At 40.3% G+C, this 15,709-nt stretch overlaps 1 protein-coding gene across 1 annotated transcript in view; it reads left to right on the top strand.

The window, feature by feature from the left end:
- LOC134660810 (alpha-1,2-mannosyltransferase ALG9) overlaps positions 1–15,145 on the top strand; it is a 71,998-nt gene extending 56,853 nt beyond the window's left edge. The window contains exons 8-9 of the mRNA XM_063516613.1: positions 14,139–14,369; positions 14,782–15,145. Coding sequence (XP_063372683.1) covers positions 14,139–14,369; positions 14,782–15,080 — 530 coding nt within the window. The 3' untranslated portion in view covers positions 15,081–15,145. The remainder of the gene's footprint in view (positions 1–14,138; positions 14,370–14,781) is intronic.
- Positions 15,146–15,709: the final 564 nt, after the last annotated feature.

The raw sequence follows: 15,709 nt of genomic DNA, 5'->3' as shown, positions 1-15,709 counted from the left end.
ACATTTCATTTCACAACAATAATAAAAAATGGTTTTGTTTTCGTCAAATTCAAAATCTCTAACAAAATACTTGATTTGGCCGAGTCCTTCTCGTATTATTTAAAAAAAAAAAACATTATAAGCTTTACAGGGACGCATTAGAGTTTTAAATCTATTGCAGATGCAGAAAATCATATTCGTAAAAATAGGTATTAGTGATAAATTTTCGACAACTTAAATGCAACCGCGGCGATCGGCCACGCGGAGCGATCCGAATTGTTCCGAAGATAGCCGAAAGCATCGCAGAGCGAGAGCGAGCGAGCATTGAGTGCGAGTGCGAGCGAAATAACAACACAATGATGGCGTGACTACCTGGCGGGCGAATAAACATGACACTATCACAAGCTGTATTACACATTACGCGCTGTGAGTAGACTTGAACTGATCATTCATATCGGCGCGTCAATCTATGTGGAATTGAATACATTATGCGCACTTCGGCCGGTGGTTGGCGGACGCGCGCTCGCGTAATGAATGATTTTTGAAGAGATTATTACGAGCATTACTTACACATGTCTACAGTTGACAGTAGAAAAAGGGCGCCAAAATTAAAACATGTAGGCGCGAAGAGTTGACATCCTATAGAAAATTTTATTTTCGCGTTTGTGTATAGCCCGGACTTTCAGTAAGACGGAAAGTCTGCAATTACATAAAATTTACTTTCTTATTAACAGCACTCTTGCCCAGTTTAAAGCTGATAATTTGTTCCAATCTAGTCTTCCATGTTTTTTGCGTTCACTGGTACATATGTCTTGAGCGAGTAAATATATGTGATGTTATCTATGAAAAGGGACGTTATTGTCGATGGCGGTTACGCCATTATTAACGATGCTCCGATGTAAATACAATGCCGCGCGACGCTGTGCGGCGTAAGCGCCATCGACAATAAGGTCCCTTTTCATAAATAATGCCCCCTATTAAGATTAAGGTTTTAGGTAGTTTATTATAACTGCACTACCACGATACTTTTTAGGGTTCCGTAGCCAAATGGCAAAAAACGGAACCCTTATAGATTCGTCATGTCTGTCTGTCTGTCTGTCCGTCTGTCCGTCTGTCCGTCTGTCCGTCTGTCTGTCCGTCCGTATGTCACAGCCACTTTTCTCCGAAATTATAAGAACTATACTGTTGAAACTTGGTAAGTAGATGTATTCTGTGAACCGCATTAAGATTTTCACACAAAAATAGAAAAAAAACAATAAATTTTTGGGGTTCCCCATACTTCGAACTGAAACTCAGAAATTTTTTTTTCATCAAACCCATACGTGTGGGGTATCTATGGATAGGTCTTCAAAAATGATATTAAGGTTTCTAATATAATTTTTTTCTAAACTGAATAGTTTGCGCGAGAGACACTTCCAAAGTGGTAAAATGTGTGTCCCCCCCCCTGTAACTTCTAAAATAAGAGAATGATAAAACTAAAAAAAATATATGATGTACATTACCATGTAAACTTCCACCGAAAATTGGTTTGAACGAGATCTAGTAAGTAGTTTTTTTTTTATACGTCATAAATCGCCTAAATACGGAACCCTTCATGGGCGAGTCCGACTCGCACTTGGCCGCTTTTTTAAATATTCGCGCTCGGGGCGATGGAAGTGTCATCGTTCCGTTCCGTCGCCCCGCTCCATGCAACGACCAATCGCGTTAGCTCGCTGGCTCGTGCGCGGCAACTTTAAAGCAACGATAACGTTTTTTGATAGTTTTTTGTGTTACGCATCATATTACAAGGCGATTTTTACAGTATTCGACGACAGAGAACTCATAATGAAAATCCCATATGATATTGATCTATTACCATTTTTAACCAGGCAATTAATTCATAACCCCATAAAACCCACCATACGGTATGATTATTATATAAAGCCGCAACCCGACTGACTGATTGACATGATTGTTCTCCCAGAAGGAGGTTTGTGGGGTGTTTGACTTTGGTACTGTCGTATAGACGTCGGTCTGATGACCTCCAGAAAAATCCGACTTTTGGTCTACCGCTCTCGGTCAGAAAAATGTTTGACGGCCTCGCTAAACGGTGAGACCTAGGTGGGGGGTGCTCGACCAAATGTCATAGAGAACCCTGGTCAGTTTTTGAAGCCGCCATTTTTTTTTCAAATGGGCCGACTTTTTTTTTTTAATTTTTTCAAGTTTGTCCTAGCGCGCTCAAATTTTGGTCACGGAAGCTCGGGGTCCCCTAGATTCCTATGAAACAAAAAAATTTTGAAAAATGTTTCAATTGCGGAAAATCTGGCCACTTTTATTTTGTATGGCAACTTTTAAACGGTGCCAGATAGGTGGGGGGTGCTCGACCAAATGTCATAGAGGGCCCCGAAACAAAACAAACTGCATTTAAAAAAATTCAAAATGGCCGACTTTTTTTTCTTAATTTTTTGAAGTTGGTCCGAGCGCGCCGAGATTTGGCACGGCGGGAGATAGAGGCCTCTAGATTCCTATGAAAAAAATTTTTTTTCGAAAATGCCAAAGATGGCGGAAAAAAATGGCAATTTTAATTTTGTATGGCAGCTTTTAAACGGTGCGAGAAGGGTGGGGGGTGCTCGACCAAATGTCATAGAGGGCTCCGAGACAAAACAAACTGCATTTAAAATTTTTCAAAATGGCCGACTTTTTTTTTTAAATTTTTTCAAGTTGGGCCGAGAGCGCTGAGATTTGGCATGAGGTGAGCCTGGGGGCCCAAGATTACTATGTAAAAAAAAATTTTTGGAAGAAATCCAAAACGGCGCGGACAGGGGAAAAAGTCAAATTTCCAAGTAGGTTAAGCGAGCCCGAAGGGCGAGCTTCAGGCCGGGAGGCCGAAGGCCGACCCCGCGGAGGGCCGTCAGGCCCGGAGCTTCACCCCGAATGTCCAAGCGTCACCCACCCCCAGTAATTTTGGGCGAGGCCGAAGGCCGAGCTGCGGGAATGACGCACAAAGCAAAATCCTATACAAAAAGTGTGTTAGCGAGCCCGAAGGGCGAGCTTCAGGCCGGGAGGCTGAACGCCGACCCCGGCGGAGGGCCGAAGGCCCGGAGCCTTCACCCCGACTCCCAAGCGTGCAACCCCAAGTAATTTAAAGCGAGGCCGAAGGCCGAGCTGCGTGAATGCAGTGTTCCCAAGCGTTCTAACAAGTCAACTGTCTTGATAAGCGAGCCGGCGGGCCGAAGGCCCGGCGGCGAAGCGTCGAGCCTCGCGAAGGCCGAAGGCCGAGCTCCGCGTAGGGCCGAAGGCCCGAAGCGTCACACGAGAGGGGGAAGTTGGAGCTTAAACACGACACAATAGTAAAAGTGGCTTAGACAAGCGAAACGGCGGGCCGAAGGCCGAAGGCCGTAGGCCCGACGTGAGCTTGTCAAGACACTTTTACTATTGGGTCGTGTTTAAGCTCCAACTTCCCGCTTACGCTCCAAAGCAAAAACAACACTCCTAAGTGTTTTAAATAAGCGAAGCGGCGGGCCGAAGGCCCGACGCTGAGCTTCGAGGCCCAGCGAAGGCCGAAGGCCGAGCTCCGCGTAGGGCCGAAGGCCCGGAGCGTCCCTTACGGTTTCCCAAGCACGCGAGGCCGAAGGCCGAGCTGCGGGAATGAAATGCTCGCATACGGATCTTTTCCTTCGAGCAAAAGTACAATTTCATTTTTTTTCCCTTTGGAAAACAAAACTACAGCACAAACAACAACACATCAACAACAGCACCAACAACAACAATACAACAAACAACACGCACATCGCGGGGCCCTCGGGCCCCGCGCACAGGGCAAAATCTAGTTGTTTAGTGTAAGATTAAATTGCAACGCTTGTACTTATTATAATTTGGAAATAATGAGAGAAAAAATAGCCTATTACCATTTTTGGGGACGGGAATATACTGAATTCAATAAAAACCGTAGGTTACTTACTTTAAATGTAGGATACATAATTATGTTTTGTGTGATTCATGCTCAATGTTATAAAGCAAATATTTCTCTATGTGTATAAATTTAAAAAAAGTTATTAATATTTTTTACAAATTTTCTGTGAATTTTTATATTTTTACATTTTTTTTTAAATATCTTAATGTAATATTTCTATTTGGATTATGTGTCGACGTAATCACTAGATTTATTATCTGTCCCTTACATCGAAAAGTTCAGCTATTACTAATTATTTCCATTGCGCCATACTAGCCGACCGTACCTTGCTCGGGCTATTAGTAGCGGGCAATGTACTCCCGTAAGTAGGTTATGTTGACGCTGCATTCCGCGCTGGCACGGGCGGGCGGTCGCGTGACGCCGCTGGCGAGCTGGCACCTCCATGTGGCACTCGCTGACGCTGCATGTGGCTGCCTCTGCTCTGACGACGATGACGGGCCGGGCTAACCCTGGACTCCCTCGAGCATGGGCCGGGATAACCCTGGACACCTCTTGATGTGGGCCGGGATAACCCTGGACACCTCTTGAATTGCGAGCCGGGATAACCCTGGACAACGCTCTTCTTTCTTCCTTCTTCGTCTCTTCTTAATTTGAGTTATGTTTCTTGGTCATCTTTTTCTTTCTTCTCTTTCGTTTCCTAAATGTGTGGGAGGGTTCTGTTTTAATAGGAAGGTTCTTTCTTGAAAAAGCGCAGGAAGTTTCTTTCTTGAAAAATAAGTTCTTCAACTTGAATCTTCATTAGGGTGATCTTCTTGCCTTGACTTCTATCTTCATTCTCGTATGCGGTGCGCTGTGGTATTCTTCACTTTCCTGGTTCTCTTCTGGTATGGGTCGCCATGTGATGACTTGGTAGTCGGAGGGTCGAAATGGAGTTTAGGTAAAGCCGAAACATTACCGAAGTTGTGTTGTATTCTCGGTATCCAAGTATAGAGAGCGAAATCTAAACATAACACATATTTATAGGCTATTATTGCTTACATGCTAGTGATGAGTCAAACCGCTAAATTTTCAAACCGGACAAGTCGACTCCGATTTAGACCCAACCCGGTTTGCATACCGGTTTGGCCAAATCGAATTAACTTCTATAGTTTTTAAGTATCATTAGTTCAAACCGCACCGTGTATGGCGTGTAGTCACTAAAGTCACTTGGTTTTGAGCCGACCAAATCGATTTGTCAATTTTACGGTTTGTTCGATCCTTGTCCATCCTAACGTCCCTACGTTAGGATGGACAATCAGAACTTAAAATTTTTTGGTTAATGCTATTCCATTATCCCTTCTTCCGGTCTGGCATCTGTCAAATAAGAACCGTTCTAAGTGTCGTCAGAAGACTTTCGATAAAAAACCAGTGTAAAAACAAGAGTCGCAGTGCAAAACCTCTAAATACATCTAGCCCAAAGCCTAAAGTCTGTGATTCACTAAAAATCCGCGTAAAACAGTGCATTTTAAAGGAAAATAGTGCCAAGAAGCTAATCGGGAACCATATATAACAATAACTATACAGTATAACCTAACATAGACGCACTGAAGTTACATCCGTTTTAGTGACAGTGACAGCTGACGGCTAATATAGTGTTGCCAGCAAAATAAACTGAATTACCCCAAAAAAAGTGATACCAACCTCAAATCGGTGATACCAGAATATTTTTTTCTACCAATTTAGTAGTAAATCAGAACATCATGCCATTAGAAACGAAACTCGAATCACTAATGAAGAAAATGGAAGAAAACATGGATATAATAAGAAAAGACTTTGAAAAACATACTAACTCGTTAAAAGAAAGCTTCAACGCAAGCATGTCAACCACCATAGAAGAAAAATTAGCCCCACTAATGGAAGAGAACTCAAAACTGAAAAATGATGTAACAGTGCTCAAAAACAAAGTACATAACTTAGAAAGAGAAGTAAGAAAAAACAATCTAATACTTCATGGTGTGGAAGAATCAGAGCGAAATGACACCGAATTACTAGAACTGGTTCAGAAAACCCTAAACAACGTAGTAAAAGATGGAGAAAGCGAAAGCTTTGATAAGTGGGAAATAAGTGAAGTTCGCCGACTAGGTATAAAGAAGGACAAGAAACACAGACCCATACTAGTTAAACTGACCCTAGCATGGAGAAGATTGCAAGTACTAAAGAATAGCAAGAAGCTACCAGCAAACACCTACGTCTCCGAGGACTACCCCAAGGATGTCATTCAAATAAGAAAAGAGCTGAACATTAAAAGACAAGAAGAAATCAAAAAGGGCAATATTGCTATGATCAGATACGACAAACTCATAATAAAAGAAAAAACAAATCAAGACAAAACCAACGAGAAAAGGAAACGATCTCCAACAAAATCACCAACACTGGATAATACCAACAAGCAGAACGAAGAGGCAAAGCAGTTAGCCCCCGCAAAAATAAATAAAACAAATGCTTTCGCCATTATGAACCGTTCAAGATCAAATTCCTTATCATCTTCGAGCAAACAATAGCAATTACAGAATAACAGAACCCGGAAGCAAAACAGCAAAATAGAAACAACAGCAAACAAACAAGAACAAAACCACCAAAATGAAAACCAAACAAGACCAACACAACATAATTGTCTCCCAACACGGCCGGTCACCGCGGGAGTACTAGACCAATACCCTCCAACAAAAGAAACTAAAAAAAGCGAATCCGTCAAAATTGCAACACTGAATACTAGAACATTAAGACAGCAAGAAAGCCTGATCGAACTACAAAACGCGCTTGAAAACATAAACCTTGATATACTTGGCATAAGCGAAATGAGGAGACTGGGGGAGAAAATAGTAGAGATTAATGACTATATACTGTACCAAAAAGGGGAAACGGCAGGACAAAGAGGAGTGGGCTTTCTTATCAAAAAAACATTAAAAAACTACATACAGGAGCTGATAGGAATCTCTGACAGACTCGCAATACTTAACATTTGTTTCCCCAATTACAAGAAGCCAGGGTCAATTGTACAAGTTTATTCACCCACAGAGGCAGCGTCTAAACAGGACATTGAGAATTTCTACATCAATCTATCGGAAATTGTAAAGAAATACCAAAACAACCACCTCATATTGATGGGTGACTTCAACGCCCAGGTGGGCACCAGAGAAGCTGGTGAAGAATTAGTAATGGGGAAGTACGGCCATGGAGAGAGAAGCAACAATGGACAAAAACTTATAGACTTCTTATTGCAAAATAACCTAGTACTCCTCAATTCAATGTTCAGAAAAAAACCAAACACCAAATGGACTTGGCTGTCACCAGATGGGAATCACAAAAACGAAATTGACTTCATAATAACCAACAAGCCAAAATCCTTCGATGATACACACGTGATACAGAACTTAAACTTTAATACAGACCATCGAATGGTGCGCTGCTACTTAAAATCACATCCGGTAAAACATTCAAGAAACAGCATTAAAAACTCATTAAAAACAACAGAGCTTTGCGATAACAGGATTGACCCATCCCATATCAAGAAACTGCAAGAAGCAATAAACTCTGATACAAGCATAGTAGAAAAATACAGATACATAGAAAAAACCCTTTCATCATCATCTATGAAGAAAGCGAATACAGTTAGAAACACAAAATTTTGCGAAAAGACAATAGAACTTCTAGAGAAAAGAAAGGTACTAATAGCAGACAAAGTGAACAGTAAGGACAATCGAAAGATAATATCAAGCATAAGCAAACAAATAAAAGAAAGCATAAGGAAAGATAGAAAAACTCAAAGACTGAAAAAATTAGAAGATACAATTCAAAGAACGGGTGGAGCCAAGAAAGCTTTTAAAGAACTTAAGGAACAGGGCATGGAATGGATCCCGGGACTAATAAAAGACAAAAACAGCAGATCAAAACAAGTGACAAAACGAATGGATATCCAGAAGCTTGCTACGGAGTACTACAGAGCCCTTTACTCCAACAAAGATGAGAACCTAAACAAAGGTGCCTATCAAATATCACCCGACAGCCTTGAAGAAATACCACCAATACTTAAACGAGAAGTGGAGAAAGCCATCATGTCTCAAAAACTGGATAAAGCGCCCGGACCAGACAATATATACAATGAGATGATGAGGGGCACGTTAGAGGAAGTATGCCCAATCCTAACTGATTTTTTTAACAGCATTCTAACCTCGGGCATAGTTCCAGATCAGTGGGGGGACTCGTACATAATTCTTCTCCATAAAAAAGGAAACAAGGACGATATTGGAAATTACAGACCAATAAGCCTTATATCAAACGTCTACAAGGTCTTTGCAAAAATAATCCTAGAAAGAATCACACAAACATTGGACGAAAATCAGCCACTAGAGCAGGCAGGATTCAGGAAGAACTTCAGCACCATTGATCACATCCACACAATCAAACAAGTAATGGAAAAATACAATGAATATCAGAAGCCCCTATACATTGCTTTCATTGATTACTCCAAAGCATTTGATAGCCTGAATCACGATTACATATGGCACAGTCTAAGCGAACAAGGAGTGCACAGCACGTACATTGAACTAATCAAAAACATTTACAAAAAGAGCAAAAGCCGAATAAAACTCGAATCGAAAGGAGCCCCTTTTCCAATAAACCGAGGAGTCAGACAAGGCGACCCATTATCGCCTAAATTGTTCAATGCCGTACTGGAACATATCTTCAGACAACTGGACTGGGAAGCTTATGGCCTCAAGATCAACGGAAACAGTCTTAATCACTTAAGATTCGCGGACGACATAATCCTTTTAGAAGAATGCCCAATTAAACTAAAATACATGATGGAGACGCTAGCAGTTATCAGCAGTAGAGTAGGGCTAGAAATGAATGCAAGCAAAACAAAACTGATGACCAATACCAAAGAGATAAACATAGAAGCAAATGGAAACACCTATGAATATGTGAGCGAATATGTCTACCTGGGACAAATTATCTCCCCTAACGACTCAATGGCCAAGGAAGTCAACAAAAGAATAGCTTGTGGATGGAAAACGTACTGGTCTTTAAAAGAAATAATGAAAAACACAGATATCAGTATGCACATTAAGAGAAAGACTTTCAACACTTGTATTCTACCATGTATAACTTACGGATGTGAGACATGGTCACTTACTATCAAGGATAGAGAAAAATTGGCAAAATGTCAAAGGGCAATGGAGAGAAGTATCCTAGGAATTAAGCTTAAGGACAAAATCTCAAACTCGGCGATAAGAAGAAAAACCAAGGTTATGGACATATTAAGTCGGATAGACCATCTAAAGTGGGGGTGGACAGGACACATGCTGAGATGCAAATTAAATAAATGGAGCAAACAAGTCACCCTATGGCACCCAAGAGACGGAAGTAGAAAACAAAAACATCCAAAAACAAGATGGGTAGATGAAATCCGCTTAACCCTGGGGCCTTACTGGTCCAGAGTTGCAGAGGACAGAGTACAGTGGAGAAGGTTGGAGGAGGCCTATGCCAAGAGGCACACCGAACTGCGGGACATATTGTAGTAAAAATAATAAAATCGACTTAATAACCGTTGTACCCAAGGATCGGAATAAAAGGCTATATAGATAGATAGATAGATTCCATTATCGTTGTGAAAAGGAGATTTAAAAGCGAATGGTACCTACAAGTTTTTTTTAATGGTCCGTAATGTCTGGAAAACCAGTTTGTTTGTCAGTAAAAAATGGCGAGAAACCTAAGTCGCGCCTAGAATTTCTATACAGACAATTATACGAAAAAGCACATCTTTTACACGACAACAAAAACTTTGACTCAAAATAATTCTTAGAAACATTTGTACCTAATAATTTAGTTGCGTTGCGCGGTAGATCACAATTTCATTCATTGCTAAAGCTAAAACGGGAAAGCAGTATAACAGTAAGCAAGAAAGAGCGTGAGGTCTCGTGCGGTTCTGTCAGTTATCGGCGCGAATTCGTACATTTCCGTAAGCCGCGCGCAAAGCGACGCGGCGCGAAACCGCCAAACCGAACCGAAGTTTACCGCCAAGTCGATCTCTTTAATTAAGCCCATGCGAAAGTGAACCTTAAAACTTATGTAATAAGTTTCAATTTACTTTACCTGTTCGTACCAAGTTTTGACTTAACTCTATGAGAGTTAGACTCGACTCAATAATGGCGGCAATGTGCATGGCAACATTTTTCTTAGGGGTTTGGAATTGATTCGCGTTAGTACAATACAAACATCTCTTTCCTCAATATGTCAAACGAAAGTGACGCAGCAACAAATCGAAAAATCGACTTACGGTACACTCACGTCGGTTTAGTCGACTTCAGGCCTAACTCGGTTTGAACCGGTTTGTGAAGTCGAACCGTAACATCGCTATTACATGCTATTTATACAATTACGTGCGTCGCATATTTATGTCGCAGGCAGTAACGTATAGTTACTGTTAATATGTTGACTTGGGCATATAGTACACTGGCGCGAACTATGCTCGCCGAGCAACGTTGCCGAGGCGAATCTTGGGCGAATCGATCGCAATAATTCGCTTTCGACCAACTTTCGACATATACATTTACTATGAAACTGCGTTTATTGACAAGGATATTCGAGCGATAGAGAGGCAGATAAAGAAACTTCGATCTTCGTTTTCACGGTAGAGCATTATTATTATTATTGGGGTTTTGTGGGCCTTTGAGTGTCGCTTCGACCAAGCTATGATCTATTGTGACAGCCCTTTAAAGTTCACTTTGAATCCAGCCCGTTGAATCCAGGAAGCTCCAGATTCTTTGGGCCGTAATGCTCTGTACCTCATAGGGTTCCAGTATGTGTCGCCCTAGGTAGGTACTTCTTTTGGACATTAGTGGTCCGCAGGAACAGAGAATGTGCATAGCAGTCTCCTCTGACTCCTGACGGAACCTGCATGTCGCATCTTGTTTTTTCCCTATTCGGAACATGTGTTTGTTCAACTTGCAGTGTCCAGTCAAAATTCTAGTCACCGCGCAAGTTTTGTGTCTTTTGAGCCCTAGAAGCTCCTTAGCAGTTTTGCTGTTGAACCCTTTGATTAGAGCTTTCGAGTGTTCTTGTCCTCTGACGAACTTCCACCAATCGATTGCTCTCGCTTTTTCCATGTTGTTGAGCAGAGAATATGCGTCCCGTTTTGTGATTCCACAAAACGGTTCTGGGCCGACCAGGGGTGTGTCTGCGCCCTTCCTAGCAAGTTCATCCGCTTCTTCGTTTCCGTTAATGTCGGAGTGCCCTGGTACCCATCTAAGTATGACTTTGTTGGAGTTAGCCAGTGCATTTAGGTTTGATTTACAGTTCTGGAGCACAGGTAGCACGGTAGAGCATAGGTTATATGAGATTCAGTATCTGTAGAGTTGCAGCCTGCCTCTGGCATGAGCTGTCAGATGTATTTATCAAGTGCATTGTCAGATGCATAGATGGTAGTATTTCTATAGATGTGGCCTACCGCGTGCCCCCGTACGGGATAGACATAGATGACGTCACAAACCCGGGGATACCATATAGGTAAAAATTACCCCAATATTATCAAATATTGGGGTAATTTTAATCACGTTCGCGAGTTGTTCGCCTACGTAAGACGCAACGATAAATAAAATATAAATGGGCCAATTTTCTTTTTTTTTTTTTTTTTTTTAGAAAACAAACAGCCTTTTACAAATAAGTCTTACAAAAATGACTAAAAATAGGCCTAAAGTTTCATACATTACTAAGTTGACTATTACAATGAAAAGTAAATAGGTTACTTAATTATAAATTACCCGTAGGTATAGTTGTGAGTACAATACGCAAATAAAGTAAGAAAACATTAAGCGATTCATTATACATATAGCTGGTCAACCAAATCTTGTCAGTAAAAAAAGGCGCGAAATTCAAATTTTCTATGCGACGATATCCCTTCGCGCCTACATTTTTCAAATTTGCCGCCTTTTTCTACTGTCAAGATCTGGTTGACCAAGTATATTACAAGTACGCCTAAAGAAAGATTTTTTAGCATACTGTGTGCCACAGGAAGAAATAGAAAAGGTAGGTTTTCGTAATATGCTTTGAGCATATCCGGCAGTTTTGCGTCGGTGCCCAGTTTCTCCTTCCGGTTGCTAAAACTATCCATTGTACTTTTTCCCTTTCTGAAACCAAATTGAGATCCTCCTAACAAATTATGGCTTTCCACATACCACTCAAGTCTATTTTTAATCAGGTGTTCAAAAATCTTTGTTAAGACTGAGGATAAAGCTATGGGGCGGTAAGATCGAGGGTCATTAGGATCTTTATTTGGCTTCAGAATAGGCATAATTAGTTGAGCTTTCCAGGATGAGGGCGGATGGCCCGAAAGAAAGATGCAGTTAATCAAATCTAGAAAATATTTGCTTTGGCTATAAAAGAATATGGGATTCCGTCATGTCCAGGGGCGGAGTCTTTAACCGCTTTGAGAACATTTCTGAGCTCCAACATAGTAAAAAGTTGATCTAGAGCGTCACTAGAGTGATTATTTAGCAGACCAATCGGAGAATCAAGGACCCCTGGGACATAAGGAAGTGCAATTCTATCAATGAAAGATTCAGCCCATTGTAACGAATTGGGGAAAGGACAGTTATTAGGGTTATACGATTTTCTAAATTTTCGAATATTGTTCCAAACTATCGTATCCGGAGTAGTGGGACTTAATGCCGAACAAAAAGATTTCCAACCCTCAGATTTCTTATTATTAAGTAATTTTCTTGTGTCTGCCATAGTTTTAGTCAAAGCCTCAAAATTCTCGGTCGACATATTCGAGGCATATGTCATTTCCGCTTCTTTTCTACTCTTAACGGCTCTAGTACAATCCTTGTCCCACCATGGAGGGGAAGCTAATTTACCCACGACTGTATTTTTAAGAGGGAAAACCCTATCGGCGGATGCATGTAGAATGTTTTTATAAGTATCCCAATCTGCCCCGTTAATATTGTACATTAATAATGGTATATGGTAATGGTATATGGCTATATCCGATATGGCTAAAATCATGGGACTAAATTTGTTGATCAGGAAAAGTAATTCGTGTTTTTTATTGGAAATGCTGCGGCAATTCCACTGGAGAACTACTTGATCCATTATATGATGTGAGCAAGGATGAAATAAATGGCGCAACGTGGGATAGCAGAGAGGGACTTAAAGGAGTGGCCGGAGAAAATACTTTTACAAAAGCAGTAATCAGATTTATTATTTCTGAAATTTTATTATATTCTTTGCGTTGATGTTGATCGGGATGAACCGGCCTGGACTCAATCACCGGGTCCCTTGTTAAAGCCTCATGGGCCTTTCTGTCGTAACCTTTAGCCAGTTGAGGGGGTGAGCGAGGTTGCCGAAATACAGTTTTTACATACGATTGGGTTTGGTGTGATTGAGGGGAGGAAGCCGTTATATTCGCGTAAGACTTATGGCTGACTTTGGAATGATGATTGGATGCCTCACTGTACAAAATATTTTCATCAGCCATAGTCTTCTTTATATTTAGTTGTCTGATGTATTCGGGATATGACTTGCTGTTTGCCCGGTGTCCTGCTCCCAATCCCTGCGGGCAATTAACACAAAAAGTAACACACAATTGACCACGAAACACAATTACACGCAGCAGGTTTGGAATCTACCCGCCATGGTTTTTTCTGAATTTTCTTGTAAAGTTCTCAGCGACTGTGATGGCGTATGAAAACTTTGTTTCTTTTAACATTGTATAACCGAAAGTATTTTTATTTATCTGAATTATGTTCTAGTACAATAAAAAAGGTGTTATAATATTTTGAGCTTTATTTGACAAAGATGTCTTTTATTGTGACAATCGCCTCCATGGCAACGATGGCCATAAAATAATCTGTTCTATTAAATGTTTTTTGTTTGTTTCATGTCCTAAATACGAGACTTAAGACGTTCTGACGAAATAAAGTGTAGCCATATTTAAAAGAAAGTGTAGTATTCAATGATATAGATGGCGCTATTTTTTTTAGAATAAAGGGCTTTATATATGAGTATATGACTGTCCCCCCCTGGTAAATATTGGTCGCATTATTGGTTGTAATAATGCTGGTCATTTCCTACGGTTTCTGAACGAATTTTAGAGCACTAGAGTCTGTTCGGAAATGGTATTGGTAATGTTCGGTATTGGGCCCCATACATTCCACGACTCTTCTATTTCCGCACAGACTCTAATGATATGTGCGTAGATAAACTAATTAACTTAAAACTTTGACAGGTGTTTCGCGGATAATGGCGCTGTTTAATAACTACCACGCACCGATGAACATTCTGCATCACCTGCCGGTCACGAATGACACAGGCCTTTACCAAAACAAGTATGTTTGTTTTGGTAAAGACTGGTACCGATCGCCATCCAGTTTTCACCTGCCTCCTGAGTACCGGATTCGTTTTGTAGCCAGCGAGTTTAATGGACAGCTACCGGCACCTTATGCTTCATCACCGAATGGTATTATTTCTACTCTTTATCACTAGGGATAGCGATAGGGATCGATGTCGGCCCTCGCTTCCGCTCGGACCCATAAATTTTAAGATAAATAAATAAAAAATTAAATTAATTACTTTATGCCTTTGTACCTTGTATGTACTATTCCATTAAATGCTCCTAGCATTGGCAAAACAAATGTCCACAATTTTGATTTGATTCCAGACCAACGTTGCAGGCAGGGTTTCATAATTTAAAGGTTCAATCCGAAATTAGCCTTCAGTACCTATCTTTAACTTTCGGAAAAAGAAAGAGACAACCTTTGTATTTTTGTGTTTATATGACCCATTCACAAAACAAGATAGGTACCTATGTTAAAATCGAAACATTCCCTCCAGTCAGTGTTGTGAAAAACTAATATGCCTCTTGTTTTCAGCCACCCGTTTCGTTCAACCACATTTCAACGATTTGAATAAAGGTGACAACCGCACGTACCTCAGGCCTTCGGAATGCCATTATTTGGTTGATACGGACATTGGACAGCCTAGTGCTATGCAGCCAGCGTACCATCGTAACTCAACGTCCTGGGAAATCGTTGCAAGCCTTCCTATATTGGATGCTGAGAGATCTCATACAATTTTTAGGGCATTCTATGTTCCATTTCTATCAAATAAACACAACGTTTACTCGTCATTATACTTGTTAAAAAATAAGATTATTGACAGTTTAAACTAGTCATGATATTTAAGTAATCTTTAGTTATGGGTACTAAGAGTTATCAAGTGAAACGGTTTATTGTGACCCATCCATCTGCATTTTTTTAGTTATCTTTTCTACTTTGCTAACAGAAAAAATTTAATATCAATTGTATATTATGTATTGGTACTTCTGCTGTTATTTTAAAAGCTACTTTTTAATACAGGTGCCCAAAAAGTTGTATTTTTTTAACTGTTTAGCGTTTGCTTTTTCGTTCGTTCGTTTCTGCACTTTCTGCGAACTAGTGCTTTTTACTATTACATTTTTTAATTTATTTCTGACCTTATACATAAAGGTACATCAACACCAAAGAGTTTGAATGTTCAAAAACGTTAGGTAGGTACATTATGATTTATTTCGTCATTTGACAATTGTTACGTGTAGGTATACAAAAATCAATTTTACATGACAAACTTTTCATGTATTTGTTATTATTGAAATAAAAAGTTATAAGTACCATTATATATTATATTATATTTCAATAAACCAGTTTTTGATTATTTGGTTAAACGAGATTACCACTGCCAAGTTGGCTGTCGTGAATCGAAATAAAGAAAAATTAAAAGGTAAGTATAATAGGTACATCGGCCCAGAGTGTCCACCCCTTC

The sequence above is a fragment of the Cydia amplana genome, chromosome Z (genome assembly GCF_948474715.1).
Source record: "Cydia amplana chromosome Z, ilCydAmpl1.1, whole genome shotgun sequence".
Lineage (NCBI taxonomy): Eukaryota > Metazoa > Arthropoda > Insecta > Lepidoptera > Tortricidae > Cydia > Cydia amplana.
The sequence above is the reverse complement of the archived record's forward strand: the minus strand, read 5'-3'. Positions and strand labels throughout refer to the sequence as shown.